This window comes from Oncorhynchus nerka, linkage group LG25, assembly GCF_034236695.1.
Source record: "Oncorhynchus nerka isolate Pitt River linkage group LG25, Oner_Uvic_2.0, whole genome shotgun sequence".
In the NCBI taxonomy this organism is placed as follows: domain Eukaryota; kingdom Metazoa; phylum Chordata; class Actinopteri; order Salmoniformes; family Salmonidae; genus Oncorhynchus; species Oncorhynchus nerka.
In genome coordinates this window covers 49,137,844-49,155,610 of record NC_088420.1, presented here as the reverse complement: position 1 = coordinate 49,155,610, position 17,767 = coordinate 49,137,844, and the positions used below count along the sequence as shown (strand labels likewise).

Genomic DNA, 17,767 nt, shown 5'->3' with positions numbered 1-17,767 from the left:
GACCCTAATCAAAAAGTACTTAATAACTCCAAATAGCAAAATCGTAGCTGTAGGTTATTTTAACATTTTAACTTTGTTTTGCACTGCATGGATCACCAGTGCAGTTGAATGCAGCATTGCTGTATGGTGCACTCAGAATGTCTTGTAGTTGAGTAGCCAGGCTACTGTTCAAATGTTGCTGTAATAGGTCTACATGTTTCTCCTTTGCATGGTGTTTTGTTGCAGGTTTTGCTTTTTGGTTATTGACTGTCAAGCTTTAAAAACTGAAGCCAGACTGCAACCCTTTAGGAGCCGAGCTACTTTCCATCCCCTGTGAGCTGTAAACGGGACACACAAAAGCTGTTGTCTCATTTATACTCGCTTGTGTGTCCTATTGTCCTTTAGTAGTAATTTAAACCCATGTATAAATCCTTTATCTTATAACTTTTTGATAACCAAGATGGCATTTTCTGTAGGCTACAGCAAGGACCCTTTGGAACAGAAACATGGCATGGACATTTAGCCTACAACACATTTAAACTTTCAGTCTGGTAGAATATTCCGTCAGTGCCGTTAGTGATGATATGATACAGTGCACTGGCTAGCCCATGTGTAGGTAGGTGTGTGTGTGGGTCAGGGATACTGGCGATTTTAGCATGTAAATCTTAGTGGGGCAAACAAAAGAAAAATACAACACTAAACAATACATTAATTGCACTATAATGGGGACAAACGGTGCCCACAAACTGTTAGGGGACATACCTAAAGCCGTCCCAACATCTTACCACTGCTACCTGGCTCAGCTGAGGCTTGTCTGTCAGAGAAACAGTTCATTCAGCCTCATTTACTGCCTTATAAATAAAACATAGCTGATATGGCTGACTTGCTTAAACAAATGTGGTTTCTACTGACAATTGAGATGTACAAATTATGGCATAAGGGGACGACGAGTGGATAAGAGGCAATCCATAATTTCTATTAAGACATTAATGAGCGAGCTAGGATGGACATAGTCAATATAACTATTTGTTCAGCACTTTGAAATGTACAATGGCAGAATTCAGAACACGGGCTGTTCTTACAATATTCTCCCTGTACACCAAGTCAGAACCGTAGGATAAATAAAGAGTGCATATAAGCAGACAATTAATTCTCTTACAAAATTCAATGATTACATTTCTCGAAAACAGGCTATAGGCTACATGTGCACCACCAAGCCAGAACAGTAGGTGAACAGAACAGTGGGCTACTAACAGCTCACTACACAACATAAACATGAATGTTGAATGATTATCATTTTAAACTTGGTTAAGAGACCCTTATACCCAGACTTGGAAACACAAACCCACTCCACTGAATAGCAGGCTAGGGATTGCTTTGCAATGCTTGCAGTTAGCCACTAATTCCTTCCAAACCACTCATTGTTGAATTTGGGATTTCCAACTTGTTGTGTAATGTTTATGTCCAATGGCAGATGCGTTTTATCTATAATTTCTCTTCATTATTTTTCTTCAAATGACAAGGATCAAAAACCATTTGCCATTAGATTGTCGACTTCATTCATGATGATGACTGCTAGCTTGCTAGATAAGAATGTCAATGTATGATGTTGACATGATCAGTCCAATCAAAGCGACTGTAGATATAACGTGATTTGACAACATTTTATCTGTTGCCAATGACCTTGAGCCTTCTTGGATGGGCACTTCTGATGTAACTCTATGGCAGCACCAAAGGGGCTTGAATTATTGAGCTCTACCCTTAGATTTGGCAGTGGCATAGTGTCCCCATGAGTGACAGAACACTGAGACAATCATGGCGCAACTAGAGAACATTACCAACATCTACGCTCCGTATTTTTCACTGGCTGCCCCACCACGACAGAAAGCACTGAGCTAGGCTGAAACACCTTCATTTTGGAGCTGCCTAACTCAAGAAAGCAAAGAGACCAAGTTTGTATGAAGCTTTATTAACTCAATGATTTGCAGGTTATTTTTTACATTGTTTGCAAACGGATATGTGACACGTATTAATGTCAAAATAACATGCAAAACAGGCGACCCACCCCCACAAAAAAATAACACTTAAACAAGGAGGCAAACAATGACATGCTACATTTAAATAAATGATGTATCATTGTATGTAGCCTACATTGAGGTATTATCTTCAGTGTCACTATGACAATGTACGCGAAAGAGTTGAATGTGTTACCACTTTATTAATAGGCCTACAGTGTGCACTAGGATGTGTTGATCAGTTGATTGACAGGTGTACTGTAAAATGATAAACGTTCCTCTAGTGTGGATGCTCACCAACGTGGGTTCGAGTCCAGACTCGCGATAAGCAGTTACTGCAAAACTGCAATCAGTTGGTGTTTGTTCACGTCCATCTAAGTCAAGCCATCTAAGTCAACATCTAAGCCATCTAAGTCAACATTTGTAATTGGCTGAAGGGACCATCTGCAATTTAGCGTTCTGTCACGTGTAAGTAAATCAACCATTTCTGTTGGCTGATAAGCATTTTGAGCCGGATAAACGGTTTAAGTTTAAATCTGTGCTTAAATTCGCAAGTATGCCCCCAAGGTAACTATCCACACATAGACATGGGCAGCAATCTTTCTCCGGAGCAATGGGGGCTGGAATTAGGTACAGTAGGAGACATTGCTTGCAAACTGATATGTGACACGTATTAATGTCAAAATAACATGCAAAACAGGCAACCCCCCCCTCACAACAGCCCTGAATGACGAGTCGCCACTGCTCCGGGAGGAGCGGTGTGTGTGTGTTTTGTTTGGCGTGCCCCACTTGGCAGTGCTTGATATTACTTTTAGTGCAGAGCATGGCGGGCTATATGGAAGCATGCCAAAACGAATTTACAAACCAAATCATTGCGTGGGTCGAATAGAAATGTGTCATATTTTAAAATGTTGGCAACACCACTGCAGTTCCCCCGTGACCCAACTAGGAGTCGTGACCCCCACTTTGAATACCACTGTGTTAGTGAGACTTCCCGTTTCACATGCCCTTAGGTTTAATCATAGTTGGCCAAACTGCTAAGAATTTAGTTAGGAATCAACTTTCTGTCCTAAATCTTTGGTGCTTTCCAATTCCCATGGGAAGTAAAGCAAACTTTTGCCCTTGAGTCAGACAAGCCGTTCCTCCCATTTGCACTTTGAGAACTTGGAAAGTAGGTCAGGAACTTTTCTTATGCTGTCTGGCAGCATGTGACAGTTTAACCGTGTCAAATATGATCTGCATTGAAGCTCAGAGGTCCCTTTACCCTCATCCTAGTAATAACCACTTCTGTTACGTGTCACATATATTTTTTTATTAATTTTAAAAACAACATAGAAACGTTTTTATTATTATTTCTCCGTTTTCTGTTTTGTATTTTTTTTCCCTCTCACAGTGTGTGGTAAATCTGATTAGCGAGCTCCAGGAGCAGATGTGTAGGTTTCAGGAGGAGATCCATACCCGGATCATGGAGAAACGGGCCATGGAGGCCCAGGGGGAGAGTGGTGCCCGCAAGGCCTACAACCAATGCCCCGACGTGGGCTTGGGTGGCTCTGACGTGGAGGAGTTTTGCTGTCGCTGTGGAGGACAGAATGTAGGCAGACTCTCAGAACCAAATGGACGCACTCCCCCGTCTCTCTTAACCCCCGTCCTCCTCACCCTTCTGGAATCCTCTACAGGCTTTAACACTACCTGCTTCTCTTACAGTGTCCGAGGTCTCTACCTCTACTACTACAGTGTGTGGGAATCCTGTGGTTTTCACGTGTGCTGTTTGCTTCCATGTCCAGGTGTTATCTCAATCTGCGTTACTCATTGTAAGTGGTGTGGTGTGTTTGCATATCCGTGGGTCATCTTATTAATGCAGCCAAGGTTTGCTGGTCACTTTCTCCAAGTACTAGGCTTGGTTAATGGCTTACGCTACTAACTACCCTGTCTCTAAACATGAGATTCATTGTTAACATGTTTTTTTATGACTTTATGACATTTTCAAAGAAACATTATATTCTTGTTGCCAGTTTCTTGTTGCCAGTTGCCAGTTTAAAAAGACAACTTTTTAAAATGTGCCTAATTGATGCTATAACAAACTGGAAACCAGACTATCTAACTGACAGGTAATGGCCATAAACTTTGGTTCTTTTAAGTAGTCTGAGCCATCCATACTGAGTACAGTATAGGGGACTGACTGACTGGTCACATTAAAAGGGTCACCTGCTGTGTTTCCTGGGAAGTGGAGGTTTAGCTTTTTGTCTTAACTGCACGGTGTTTTCGGCTGTCAAGGGAACAAACTACTTGGGATTTTGAAAACCTTCCCTTCTACTTTTTGGTGTAACATGTTCATTTATAAACTGAGAGAACAATGTCTATATCCTAACACTGGTTTTTGACTGTGGAGAAATTGGCGTTTTCGTGTGGAAGGCACAGTGAAGAGCATGATGTTTTTAGTTTGGAGATTTTACATCAAAGGGACAGTTATTTTCAACTAAAACATTACAATATGTTCTGTGTTATTCACAGGGCTTCCTGCAAGAACTCCGGTTTCTCAAGAGTAAAGTGGATGAGCTGGAGGGGGAGAAATCGCAGTATGAGAAAAAACTAAAGGCCACAAAGGTAAAAAATAATTTCTGTCACCTTTTCTTTATAGTTCACTAATTATCTGTCAGTGTAGTTTATTCACATGGCACTTTGTGACACCCACTTTAGTTATTTTGTTATCTTTGCTTATTAATATTCCAATTTCCTTTGAACACATACGGTACAGTCAGAAAGTATTCAGACCCCTTGACTTTTCCCACATTTTGTTACGTTACAGCCTTATTCTAAAATTGATGATTTTCCTCATCAATCTACACACAATACCTCATAATGACAATGTGAAAAGAGTGTTTTATAAATTGTTGCTAATTTATAAAAAATAAATAAACAGAAATACCTTATTCAGACCCTTTGCTTTGACACTTGACATTTAGCTCAGGTGCATCCTGCTTCCATTGTATCCTTGAGATGTTTCTACAACTTGATTGGAGTCCACCTGTCGTAAATTCAATTGATTTGACATGATTTGGAATTGCACACACCTGTCTATATAACGTCCTACATTTGACAGTGCATGTCAGAGAAAAAACCAAGACATGAGGTCGAAAGAAATGTCCGTAGAGCTCCGAGACAGGATTGTGTCGAGGCACAGATCTGGGGAAAGGTACTGAAAAATGTCTGCAGCATTGAAGGTCCCCAAGAACACAGTGACCTCCATCATTTTTAAATGGCAGAAGTACAAGAACCTGATGTTCACTCTGACAAAGCTCCAGAATTCCTCTGTGGAGATGGGAGAACCTTCCAGAAGGACAACCATCTCTGCAGCACTCCACCAATCAGGCCTTTATGGTAGAGTGGCCATATGGAAGCCACTCCTCAGTAAAAGGCACATGACAGCCTGCTTGGAGTTTGCCAAAAGGCACCTAAAGACTCTCAGACCATGAGAAACACTATTGAACTCTTTGGCCTGAATGCCAAGTGTCACGCCTGGAGGAAATCTGGAACCATCCCTACGGTGAAGCATGGTGGTGGCAGCATCATGCTGTGGGGATGTTTTTCAGTGGCTGGAACTGGGAGACTAGTCAGGATTGAGGCAAAGATGAATGGAGAAAAGTACAGAGAGATCCTCGATGAAAACCTGCTCCAGAACGCTCAGGACCTCAGACTGGGGTGAAGGTTCAACTTCCCCAGGACAACGGCCCTAAGCACACAGCCAAGATGACGCAGAAGTGGCTTCGGGACAAGTCTCTGAATGTTCTTGAGTTGCCCAGCCAGAGCCCAGACTTGAACCAAATCGAACATCTCTGGAGAGACCTGAAAAGAGCTGTGCAGCAACGCTCCCCATCCAACCTGACAGAGCTTGAGAGGATCTGCAGAGAAGAATGGGAGAAACTGTATATCCCCAAATGTATTTTTTATTTTTTTTATTTTACCTTTATTTAACTAGGCAAGTCAGTTAAGAACAAATTCTTATTTTCAATGATGGCCTAGGAACAGTGGGTTGACTGCCTTGTTCAGAGGCTGAACAACATATTTGAACCTTGTCAGCTCAGGGATTCAATCTTGCAACCTTTCGGTTACTAGTCCAATGCTCTAACCACTAGGCTACCTGCCAAATACAGGTGTGCCAAGCTTGTAGCGTCATACCCAAGAAGATACGAGGCTGTAATCACTGCCAAAGGTGCTTCAACAAAGTACTGAAGGTGCTTCAACAAAGTACTGAGTAAAGTGTCTGAATACTTATGTAAATGTGATATTTCAGTCTTTTATATTTAGTAAATGTGCAAAAATGTATAAAAAACAGTTTTTGCTTTGTCATTATGGGGTATTGTGTGTAGATTGATGAAAAACAAAACCATTTATTCCGTTTTAGAATAAGGCTGTAATGTAAGAAAATATGGAAAAAGTAAAGGTGTCTGAATACTTTCCGAAGGCAATGTAATTTCCTCTTTATTTACTTTGATGCTCTTGGAAACCCCAATTTTGGAGATAAACTGTTCCTATCTTCAAGCTTACTGTCTACCCCTTCTGGCTTTCTCTCTCTCTAGCTGTCTATCTCTTACTCTCTCCATGTGTGTTACCAGTCGCTCTTGTCCAAGCTCTGTAGCCTGAAGCTCACTGTAGAGCACACTCAGGTAGAGAAGCAGCACTGGGAGGAGCGATGGCGGACCGCTCAGGTGCATCTTCTTCTTCCTCACCCCTAAACCGCCTCTCGTGCTGACTCCTCCTTCTCCTCCCCCTCTGCTCTTGTTGTGCTCCACCTCCTCCTTCGTCTGCACCTGTCCCTCTTCCTCCTCCTCCTCTTCCTCTCCTCTTGTTAAACCCCATGGTTGTGGAATCTCATTCACCCAATCCCATACAGGTTCAGGTGGTTCTACTGAGATCCTCTGGGTAGAGTTTACTAGGAGTATTGTCACCTGTATGACTATTAAATCTACGGAATCCATATGACGAACACCTCTGACGTACCCGATTTAAGTCACTTTAGATTAGAGCTCAGATGTTATTTTCTTATACATTTAGTTAAATAATGTGGAATGATATAAAAGATTCCTCCAAAATAAGGACATGTGCTTTGTGTTATGAGAGAAATTCAAAAAATAACAAATTAAGATAAATGTATGAAAGAGAAAGAGAAAAACAAACTTTTGATATTGATTCGGTCCGACAGCTCACTATTACTCCCCCGTCCTCCCTTACCAAGAACGAATCATACAGAAAACTCGGCATGCTCCAATGGCATTCTGTTATTCAATGTACGTGTTTTGCAAGAGCGAGCGGAAGGGGGATAGAGGGGGCGATACGTACATCTCAGGCTGCAGACAGTTTGTCCATGTGCACAGGATATATCTACACTGTGCTCATCCAGAAGAGACGAGTCAAGTTTGTGTGTGTGTGGTCCTGAACGGTAGACAGAAGTTCACTCTAGGACTCCTGTTTAGTTCACTGACCAAGTTCATGACCTCCTAAAGGTGTCTCTGTAGTTATTGACTAGTGACTACTTCCACACAGGCTCCAGTCAGTTCGGACTGGCAGATAATCATCATGCTCACCTCCAGGCTGCCACTCAGGCTGCCACTCAGGCTGCCCTATAGGCTATATTGGCTTAGTGAGATTCCCTGTTTAATGTGCATGTGGTCTATTGGGTTTGTACTGCAGTGGTGAAGTGTACTGTTGTGCTTTCATCCGGCCTCATTCTCCAGTTTTATGTCTTCTACTGTACCTAGTTCCAGCCCACATTGCTCCAACCTGTGTTACCGGAGAAGGTTTGCTGCCCATGTCTATGTGTGGATAGTTACCTTGGGGGCATACTTGCGAACATGAGCAAAGATTTAAACTTAAACAGTTTATCCGACTCAAAATGCTTATCAGCCAACAAAAATTGTCGATTTACTTAAACGTGACAGAACGCTAAATTGTAGCTTGTCCCATCAGATAACATGAAGTTAGCCCGATGCTAACTTCACCAGGTGGCAGTGATTATATCCTGCAACAAATTCTTCATCAGCCAATTACAAATGTTGACTTAGATGGACCTGAACAAACACCTACAGATTGCAGTTTTGCAGTAACTGTTTATCGCGAGTCTGGACTCGAACCCACGTTGGTGAGCATCCACACTAGAGGAACGTTTATCATTTTACAGTACACCTGTCAATCAACTGATCAACCCATCCTAGTGCACACTGTAGGCTTATTAATAAAATGGTAAAACATTCAGCGCTATTGTGCATGGTAACAGCTGGAAAAGAGAGGCAAGCAATGTGTAGCCGAAGTAAGAAGTTAAATATTAGCTTGATATTAGGCCATTCGTTAGCTAAATATTAGGGCTATAAATATTTACCTGTCAAAGTGTAAGGAAAAAAAGTTTACAGTTTATGAAATGGCAGATCTGCGCGTTGCTCTGCGATCCCCGGGCACGCGGAGGTATTGATTAGGCCTATTGATTGGCTTTTTCTTGGGACTCCATAAGATTTAAGAGGAATAGCCGAGGCAGCAGGGATGCCAGGTGCATGAATTCACAACAAAACAATGAAGTCAGACTACTTTGAGATGTGTAACCTAAGTTAGAAGCGTATGCGCATTAGCCCATAATTCATTAGCTCAATTAGCTCATTAACTCTTGCATTATCTCTTAGCTTCATTAGCTCTTTCTGAAGACACTATAAGTGTAGCCTACACATCTAAGTATACACACACCTTGACCTTTTCCACATTTGTTCTGTTCCAGCCTGAATTATTAATGGATTAAATTGAGATTTTGTTTTACCACTGACCTACACCCAGTACCCAAAAATGTCAAAGTGGAATGATGTTTTTCAGATTTTTTTGACTAATTAATAAAAAATGAAAAGCTGAAATGGCTTGAGTCAATAATCCTTCAACCCCTTTGTTATGGCAAGCGGAAATAGGTTCAAGAGTAAACATTTGCTTTACAAGCCCATAATAAGTTGCATGGACTCACTCTGTGTGCAATGATAGTGTTTAACATGATTTTTGAATGACTACCGTGGCTCTGTACCCCACACATACAATTATCTGTAAGGTCCCTTAGTCAAGCAGTGATTTTCAAATTCAGATTCAACCACAAAGACCAGAGAGGTTTTCCAATGCCTCGCAAAAAATGGCACCTATTGGTAGATGGGTAAAAAAAAAGCGGACATTGAACATCTCTTTTGCATGATGAAATGATTCACTACATTTTGGATGGTGTATCAATACACTCAGTCACTACAAAGATACAGGTGTCCTTCCTAACTCAGTTGCCAGAGATGAAGGCAACCGCTCAGGGATTTCACCGTGAGTGTGATAGGAGAACACTGAAGATTGATCAACAAACATTGTAGTTACTCCACAATACTAACCCAATTGACAGAGTGAAAAGAATGAAGCCTGTACGGAATACAAATATTCCAAAACATTCATCCTGTTTGCAACAAAGCACTAAAGTAATACTACAAAACAATGTGGCAAAGCAATTCACTTTTTGTTCTGAAGTGTTATTTTTGGGGCAAATCCAATACAACACATTACTGAGTAACACTCTCCATATTTTCAAGCATAGTGGTGGCTGCAGCATCTTATGGGTATGCTTGTCATCATTAAGAAGTGGAGTTTGTCAGGATAAAAAAAGAAACGGAATGGAGCTAAGCTCAAGCAAAAATCCTAGAGGAAAAGCTGGTCCAGTCTGCTTTCCACCAGACACTGGGAGATAAGTCTCTGGGCTTACCGCCTTAGTGGAACACGTCACCAATTAGTGATAGCAGTGAAGGTAAATTACAGCTATTTGACAAGACCACAAGACCACATCTTCAACTTAAAAAAAAAATGATGTACGAATATAAACGTACTTGTTGCATAATCCTCCTACATCTTTATTGCTGTGAAAGCACATGAATGAGTGTGAAACTGTAAAAGGTTTGGGTGTAGCTGGTGCAGAGGAGTCAGGCGCAGGACAGCAGAGATGAGTAATAAAAGTAACTTTACTCAAAATTACCAAATACATGTAATAATACCAAGCCCACACAATAGGACTGAAATACATAAAACAAACACGCACAAAAACCATGGGGAAAACAGAGAGTTAAATAATGAACAAGTAATTGGGGAATTGAAACCAGGTGTGTAAAACAAAGACAAAACAAATGGAAAATGAAACGTGGATCGGTGATGGCTAGAAGGCCGGTGACGTCGACCACTGAATGCCGCCCGAACAAGGAGAGGGACTGACTTTGGCAGAAGTCGTGACAGAAATGATAGGAAGAAACGTGGGATTTTGTCATATATGCGAAAACAGTAACAGTTTGTCTCACGTTAGGACATTTTGTTACAGACCAATGGAACAAAAGTAAACCTTCGATTTCTAGCTTTTAAATATCCCTCTAGTGGCTGACCTATTTTAAGAAATGCCATTGGTTGGTGGATATAAAGTCTAAGATCTTAGGCTGATGAAGAATTTGTTCCAGGATATAATCACTGCCACCTGGTGAAGTTAGCATCGGGCTAACGTGTGCCATGTTATCTGATGGGACAAGCTACAATTTACTGTTCTGTCATGTGCAAATCAGTCCCCAATTTTAATTGGCTAATACCCATTTTGAAACTGTTTACATTAAAATGGTTGGTCGCAAATATGGCCACATTGTGTTTAAAGTGCTTTGTTCGACTAGAATAGATTCTTTGAAACACAGAGCTTTTTATTGACTTGAATTGATCAGTATTTGTTTGTTCTCCCTACCCCACTAAGGACTTAAAGCGGTGCTCCAAAACGTTTGTTTAATTTCAGCGTGGTGCTCACGAGCCAAAACGGGTCCCCGTTTTTGTTGTTCTACGTCATCCAATTTGTATGATACAGTATGTTACGAATCCAATTTGCACAATATCTTACGAATTTGAATGTGTTTAAGATTGTGGACTGTGTCTTTTATCAGGAATTATGCACCACACCTAGGGCTGTTGCGGTGACCGTATTACCACCACACCGTCGGTCATGAGTCATGAAGGCAGTCAAATTCCACATGACTGTTTAGTCACGTAATTAGGCTTCTCCAAGCTCTGATGCTGCTGCTGATCATAAGTAGCCTACCAAACTTGCTAACTGCCCGGTACTCAGGACTCTATTGTCCCTTTACGCAATCTGGTATCAATGCAAATGTAATCGAAAATCGAATCAAATACTTCATGAGAGCCCATGAGCTCATGTTGCGCAACATTTCTATAGGCTATACAATTGCGCGAGAAAACAGAGTGATGGCCTCTACTAAAAAGAGGAGGTTCCAATCTTATTTCTATAGGCTAGGCCTCCTATATTTATTTCTAAACTTTCCTAATATTAAGCACATTGCTTATATTTATAACAGGAGTATAACCTACCTGGCAGGCATGAACTAAAGTGGCAAAATAACTTCTTAAAATTAAGCACATTAATATGGGATCTATTACATCCCACAACTGTCCCAGACTATGTTTGGAATATTTATTTCTTGCACAGAATATAATAGGTCGACCTTTGTACTATGGCGGATAGTAGATTGACATAGGCTAGTGCTTTTGCTGTTCGTTAGGCCTAGTCATCTTGTTGGCTGACGAAAAGTAAATGTGGACAGTTCAGTTGCGTCCCCGATGTGTCTGTCTTCACTTGTAGCATATGAGAAAGACCCGATCACGTGATGGAGAGCCATGTGAGTGAGAGGTGATTTGGCAGTCTGCAAAAGGCATGGATTTTTTTAAGGTGCATTACTACCACACAAACGAATGCCGCCGTGAAATTGTAGGCATTATCAAGTGCTTGTCAAATTGTGAATGAGTGACTGATGTAGTGTGTACAGAACAAAGCAGAGCTCATGACTTTCAAGCAACTTAAAAAAAAAATCATCATTAGAGTCTCATCATGCAGGCTTACAATGTATTGAAAATCAAAACATATAGGCCAACGTTTGTAGAACAACTAAAGTTACATTAATAACTCTAAATGAAGCATATAGGAGTACCTATTTCTTTGTTAACCGCTCAACACAGAATAGACACATGTGCGCACTCCCACAAATCGTTTGGAGAAAATATCCAGTGTATTTATTCAGCTTTGTTCAATTGCATTCTTCCTACTATAAAATAATGTAAAATAATGCCACGGAATTCTAAGCAAATCTTCTGCTGAATGAACTAGTGTAGCCCACAGCCATTGGCATAGCCAGATCAGGGCCTAACATAAGGACAACTCAGAGGATGCTATTCTGTTCTTCTGAAATAGACTACATTTTATTCATATCATACTTCTTTAGACCTAAAATAAATAATGGATTTATTGTGAAGGTGTAGGCTATATTACATGGATTTATTAGACTTTTTCAAATGTAGATGTTCCAAAGGTCTGCTTCAGTGGCTTGTGTGGAAGCCAGGAGATGCTAAATGTCTTTATGTTAATTAACTGTCAATTACCATGAGACTGACAGTTGTTTTCTTGACATTCACCTGCTGACAAAGTTTCGTGACTGCCACAGCCCTATCCACACCCCTCTCATGCTTTTCCTCCTTGAGGAAGACATAATTGTCTTGCCACCTTGTACCTATATCTGTATGAGATCTAATGTCATAATGTGGCTGTCAACATGCAGTATTAACTTGTATCACTCCATTGACCGTGACCCTCTCAGGCGGAGATAGCAGACCTACAGCAGATGCTGGCTTCCAAAGACTCTGCGATTGAGGGCCTACAGAGCCAGCTGGTCTCCAGAGGCCCAATGACCAATGAGAACCCAGAGAGAGGTAACTTTACCTGTCAAACATACATAATCAGTAATACCAGGGACTGGCGATTTTAACGTATACTGTCATTATTTCAGGTGTCCCACCTCAAACTTAATACCATCCACTAATGCTTATTCTACTGTCAGGGCAGGGGGAGACTTTGAACATTGACATTTGATAATACGAACTAATGATACATATTTAGAGGTTGAATTATACCAGCTGGTCGTCTGCATGTGGTGCCTCATTCAGATAATACAATACCTATCAAATGCCCTCTCTCTGCCCCCTCCACTGTTGTCTCTTTACTCTATGCTGCCCCCTGCAGTAGAGGAGGTGTATAGGAGACAGCTGACAGACAAATGTAAGTCTCTAGTCTCTAAGTTCCTGCAGTTGTGGCCCTGGTACAATGCTGCTCCGCCGTCACTGCCTCTCTGCTGTGCTGTCTAACCCACGCTGGCATCCTGTCATGTCTGTCATACCCATTCCATCAGCCCCGGCAGCTGCAGATGGGAGAAGGGGTGAGGGGGGAAGAAGGGGCAGGGAGGAGGGAAGCTCTGACACATCCTCACACCCACGCCCATGAGAACATTGGAGATGAAATGGCCTAATAGAGAAGCATGTCTGTTCTACGAAATATATTACCCAATATTTTATTTTCTCTGTTACGCTGTGTGCACTGAGCTAACATACATGATTGTTGCTGACACTCAAAAAGCCTACTGTAGCTGCTGGCAAAGTCATTCAAAGCCTATACTTTATCAATCAGGATGTAACTTTCCAGTGCCACTATTTTTGCCATTTAATGTTATTATTAAAACAAAATCAGACCACCCCATAGTTGAATAGTTGACCTATTATACCTAGTCGGCTTGTTGTACTGTGTTCTATGCAAGATAAATGTTCCTCTGAAGGCACATTCAAGTTGCGAGGGCAAAGGGAGAGAAACGTACTCTGACAAGCAGTCAATTCAGAACAATTCTTAATGCAATCGTGGGAAAATATACTTTTGAAAGCAGTATTGACCTTTGTTAAAAAAAAAAGAGGGTGGGGGGATACCAGCTTTCCATTGCTACCACGTTTATTTCTCTACTCCTAAAATTATGTGCGGCATAAATAAATAAAAATGATATATACATGGTCCAATATGTAAAAATAATTTTAACGTAATTTTTACCAATATGTTATTGGGCTCATTTCTGGAGTTGGAAAATATATTGTAGATGGTGTCAGCACCTCATTTTTGTAACATTTATTTTGGAGTAGAATGTCCTTTTCCGGGGAGTACCCCGGACCCCCTAACAAATGGGACTGGGATTGGTCAAACTCGCAGTTTAATACATGTACAAAATGATCCTCTTTCCCTAAAAGCATAATGGTCATTACTGCTTTACATAAAAGGTTAACTTGGCCCCGCAGACAATCGAACTGAGATCAACTTCAGTTTCACTCACGGATTTGTTTTTGCTTTATCCCAGGGAGTTATGAACAGTTGATATTTAAACATAATTACTCTCATGAGTCACAAAAATACATTTTCTTTTCTGTTTTCAGACCAAGAATTGCAAAGGTTGAAAATGGGGATGGAGTCTTTAGTAGCAACTAATTATGAGAAAGTAAGTAAATGTGTCATATTCTAATTTCTTGAAGTTGTACAAAGTGAAGGTATGTTATTAAAGTCCTTTCTATTTGTGTCAGGACCGTCACATAGAGGAGCTGACTGTTCTCCTGGGCCAGTACAGGAAGATGAAGGAGGTGATGGCCCTCACTCAAGGTAATATACTCACTGCCTATAAACACTCCCTCCCAGAGATAACACTTACTCAAAGGTGATACACGCTGCTTTCATATACGCAAGCTGAGAGCTTGACATTTTTCAAATAAATAATTACAAGAATGTTGAAGAGGCATTGAATAAAATCTGAATGTGTGTGTGTGTGCGTGCGTGCGTGTGTGTGTGTGTGTATATGTGTGTGTGTGTTTGTGTGTGTGTGTGTGTGTGTGTGTGTGTGTGTGTGTGTATATATGTGTGTGTGTGTGTGTGTGTGTATTTAGGGTCCAGTGAGAAGCTCCTGGTTGGGAGCAGTGAGGAGGAACTGAGTGGGAGTCTGAAGATGAGGGCTCTCACCCATAAAGCTCATTCAGACATCATCCGGTCAGCGGTAAGAGAGCTCTGTTTGCTCCTCCTCTGTGGACCACACAACACAGTACAATGACAACCTTGCATTTCTCAAGTACTCACCGACTCATCATATTTTCATTGAATAGTACTAACACTCTGACTAGTAATACACTCCGTGCCTCTGCTCTCATATACCATGCCGGTGTATTAGCAGACTATTTAGTGTGCATACTCAAAGTGTTTAAACTCTTGCTCTAAAGTGTCTGTGTGATATCGCCCTACCCAGATGTCTTCTAGAGGCTCCTCTCCCCTGTTAGTGTCTCCCTCGTCCTTCCAGAAAGAGCTGGACTCCAGGTAAATAAACAAGCCAGCTGACAACCACTGATTGCACACACATGGAGGAAGAAGTCCCCAACGGGCTTGTATTGTTGTTGTTGAAATTAGATGTCCTTGGGAGAGGTTGACCGATCGTGAATAAAAGGCACTTGTGCCCCTGTACACCCAAACACTTGCAAGCACACTCGCTCTCACAAACACACACACACAACACACCCCTTGTGCCCCAGCCGTGCTCCCTCAGGTTTACCGTGTTATATTGGACCTGTCCCTGTGTCCCAGCTGCCGCAGTATCCAGACCTCCCTGGAGACGTCGATGGTGATGGTCTCCCAGAGTGATGCTGGTTGCTTCTACACTGGAGAATGGCAAGTAGAGCTGAGGCTGTGTGGGTGTGACAGCCAGGCCCACTGGAGAATGGCAAGTAGAGCTGAGGCTGTGTGGGTGTGACAGCCAGGCCCACTGGAGAATGGCAAGTAGAGCTGAGGCTGTGTGGGTGTGACAGCCAGGCCCACTGGAGACTGGCAAGTAGAGCTGAGGCTGTGTGGGTGTGACAGCCAGGCCCACTGGAGAATTGTAAGTAGAGCTGAGGCTGTGTGGGTGTGACAGCCAGGCCCACTGGAGAATGGCAAGTAGAGCTGAGGCTGTGTGGGTGTGACAGCCAGGCCCACTGGAGAATGGCAGAGCTGAGGCTGTGTGGGTGTGACAGCCAGGCCCACTGGAGAATGGCAAGTAGAGCTGAGGCTGTGTGGGTGTGACAGCCAGGCCCACTGGAGAATGGCAAGTAGAGCTGAGGCTGTGTGGGTGTGACAGCCAGGCCCACTGGAGAATGGCAAGTAGAGCTGAGGCTGTGTGGGTGTGACAGCCAGGCCCACTGGAGAATGGCAAGTAGAGCTGAGGCTGTGTGGGTGTGACAGCCAGGCCCACTGGAGAATGGCAAGTAGAGCTGAGGCTGTGTGGGTGTGACAGCCAGGCCCACTGGAGAATGGCAAGTAGAGCTGAGGCTGTGTGGGTGTGACAGCCAGGCCCACTGGAGAATGGCAAGTAGATCTGAGGCTGTGTGGGTGTGACAGCCAGGCCCACTCGTTGTTTTGGTTGTCTTTAATTAAGGGCCCACTAAAGTGGCTGTGAGTGACCCTGTCACTGTGATGTCCCCGCCTGGCACAAACAGCCCCCACAGCCCCCCTCTCCTGTAGAGCCCAGCCTGTCACATCACATTACCTACAATCCCCTCCGAGAGGTAGGGCATCCCAAAGACCACAGGCCGCTGCCAACCACTGCCAACTCAGAAATCTACTGCGGAGAGGCCAGCGCTTAACCCAACTTGAATTACTATAGTGTTGTATTGCTAGTTTGGTTTCAATGTTGTTTTTCTCAATAGGTCCCAACAACGGATGCTTTCAAGTAGCCTGGAGGAGTTACAAAGTGGATCGTTACCAAAGGTTTCATGATTTTGCCGTGTTTATTTGATATATTTTTTTTGGACCAACGTTTTTACTTGTTTTGTCATTTTTGGTTCATTATTTAAATTACAGGTACATCATTTAAATGTATTACTTCAAAAGAACAGTAAGAAATGCATAACAGTTTAAGCAATAACACATTCAATAATACATTCAGTATAAACATATAAACAGGAGAAGAAAAAGACATAAAGAAGTGGGATCCCCCCCCCGTGTATATGCTTATACAGTACCAGTCAACATTTCACACACCTACTCATTCAAGGTTGTTTTTGTTTGGACTTTTTTTCTAGATTGTAGAATAATAATGAAGACATCAAACCTATGAAATAACACACATGGAATCATGTAGTAACCAAAAAAGTGTTAAAAAAAAATCTAAATAGATGTAATATTTTAGATTCTTCAAAGTAGCCACCCTTTTGCCTTGATGACAGCTTTGCACACTGCCCTCAGAAAGTATTAATACCCCTTGACGTATTCCACATTTTGTTGTGTTACAGCTTGAATTCAAAATGCATGAAATAGATTTGTTTTGTTAACCCTCGACACACAATACCCATAATGTTACCCCATAATTCTAACATGTTTTTAGATGTTTTGGCAAATGGATTGAAAATGAAATACATAAATATCTCATTTACATAAGAATTAAGAACCCCTGAGTCAATACATGTTAGAATCACCTTTGGCAGCGATTACAGCTGTGAGTCTTTCTGGGTAAGTCTCTAAGAGCTTTATACACCTGGATTGTACAATATTTGCACATCATTCTTTTTTAAATTCTTCAACTAGGCCTCTCAGGAACATTCAATATCGTCTTGGGAAGCAACTCCAGTGTATATTTGTTTTAGGTTATTGTCCTGCTGAAAGGTGAATTTGTCTCCCTGTGTCAAATCAAAGTTTATTTGTCACGTGCGCCAAATACAACAGGTGTAAGACCTTACAGTGAAATGCTTACTTACAGGCTCTAACCAATAGTGCAAAAAAGGTATTAGGTGAACAATAGGTAGATAAAGAAATAAAACAACAGTAAAGAGACAGGCTATATACAGTAGCGAGGCTATAAAAGTAGCGA

At 41.9% G+C, this 17,767-nt stretch overlaps 1 protein-coding gene across 11 annotated transcripts in view; it reads left to right on the top strand.

Annotated features, from left to right (window-relative positions):
• The window catches only part of LOC115109620 (liprin-beta-2-like), a 112,757-nt gene that overhangs the window by 84,109 nt on the left and 10,881 nt on the right, over positions 1-17,767 (top strand). For 3 of the 11 annotated variants that reach the window (XM_029634758.2, XM_065009832.1, XM_029634766.2), the window contains 11 exons: positions 3,388-3,585; positions 4,506-4,598; positions 6,572-6,700; positions 12,677-12,788; positions 13,099-13,134; positions 14,325-14,386; positions 14,469-14,544; positions 14,826-14,932; positions 15,179-15,246; positions 15,511-15,594; positions 16,608-16,668. In XM_029634758.2, the coding sequence (XP_029490618.2) occupies positions 3,388-3,585; positions 4,506-4,598; positions 6,572-6,700; positions 12,677-12,788; positions 13,099-13,134; positions 14,325-14,386; positions 14,469-14,544; positions 14,826-14,932; positions 15,179-15,246; positions 15,511-15,594; positions 16,608-16,668 (1,026 nt within the window). The remainder of the gene's footprint in view (positions 1-3,387; positions 3,586-4,505; positions 4,599-6,571; positions 6,701-12,676; positions 12,789-13,098; positions 13,135-14,324; positions 14,387-14,468; positions 14,545-14,825; positions 14,933-15,178; positions 15,247-15,510; positions 15,595-16,607; positions 16,669-17,767) is intronic. The other 8 variants (XM_029634759.2, XM_029634765.2, XM_065009834.1 and 5 more) reach the window with 8 other exon arrangements.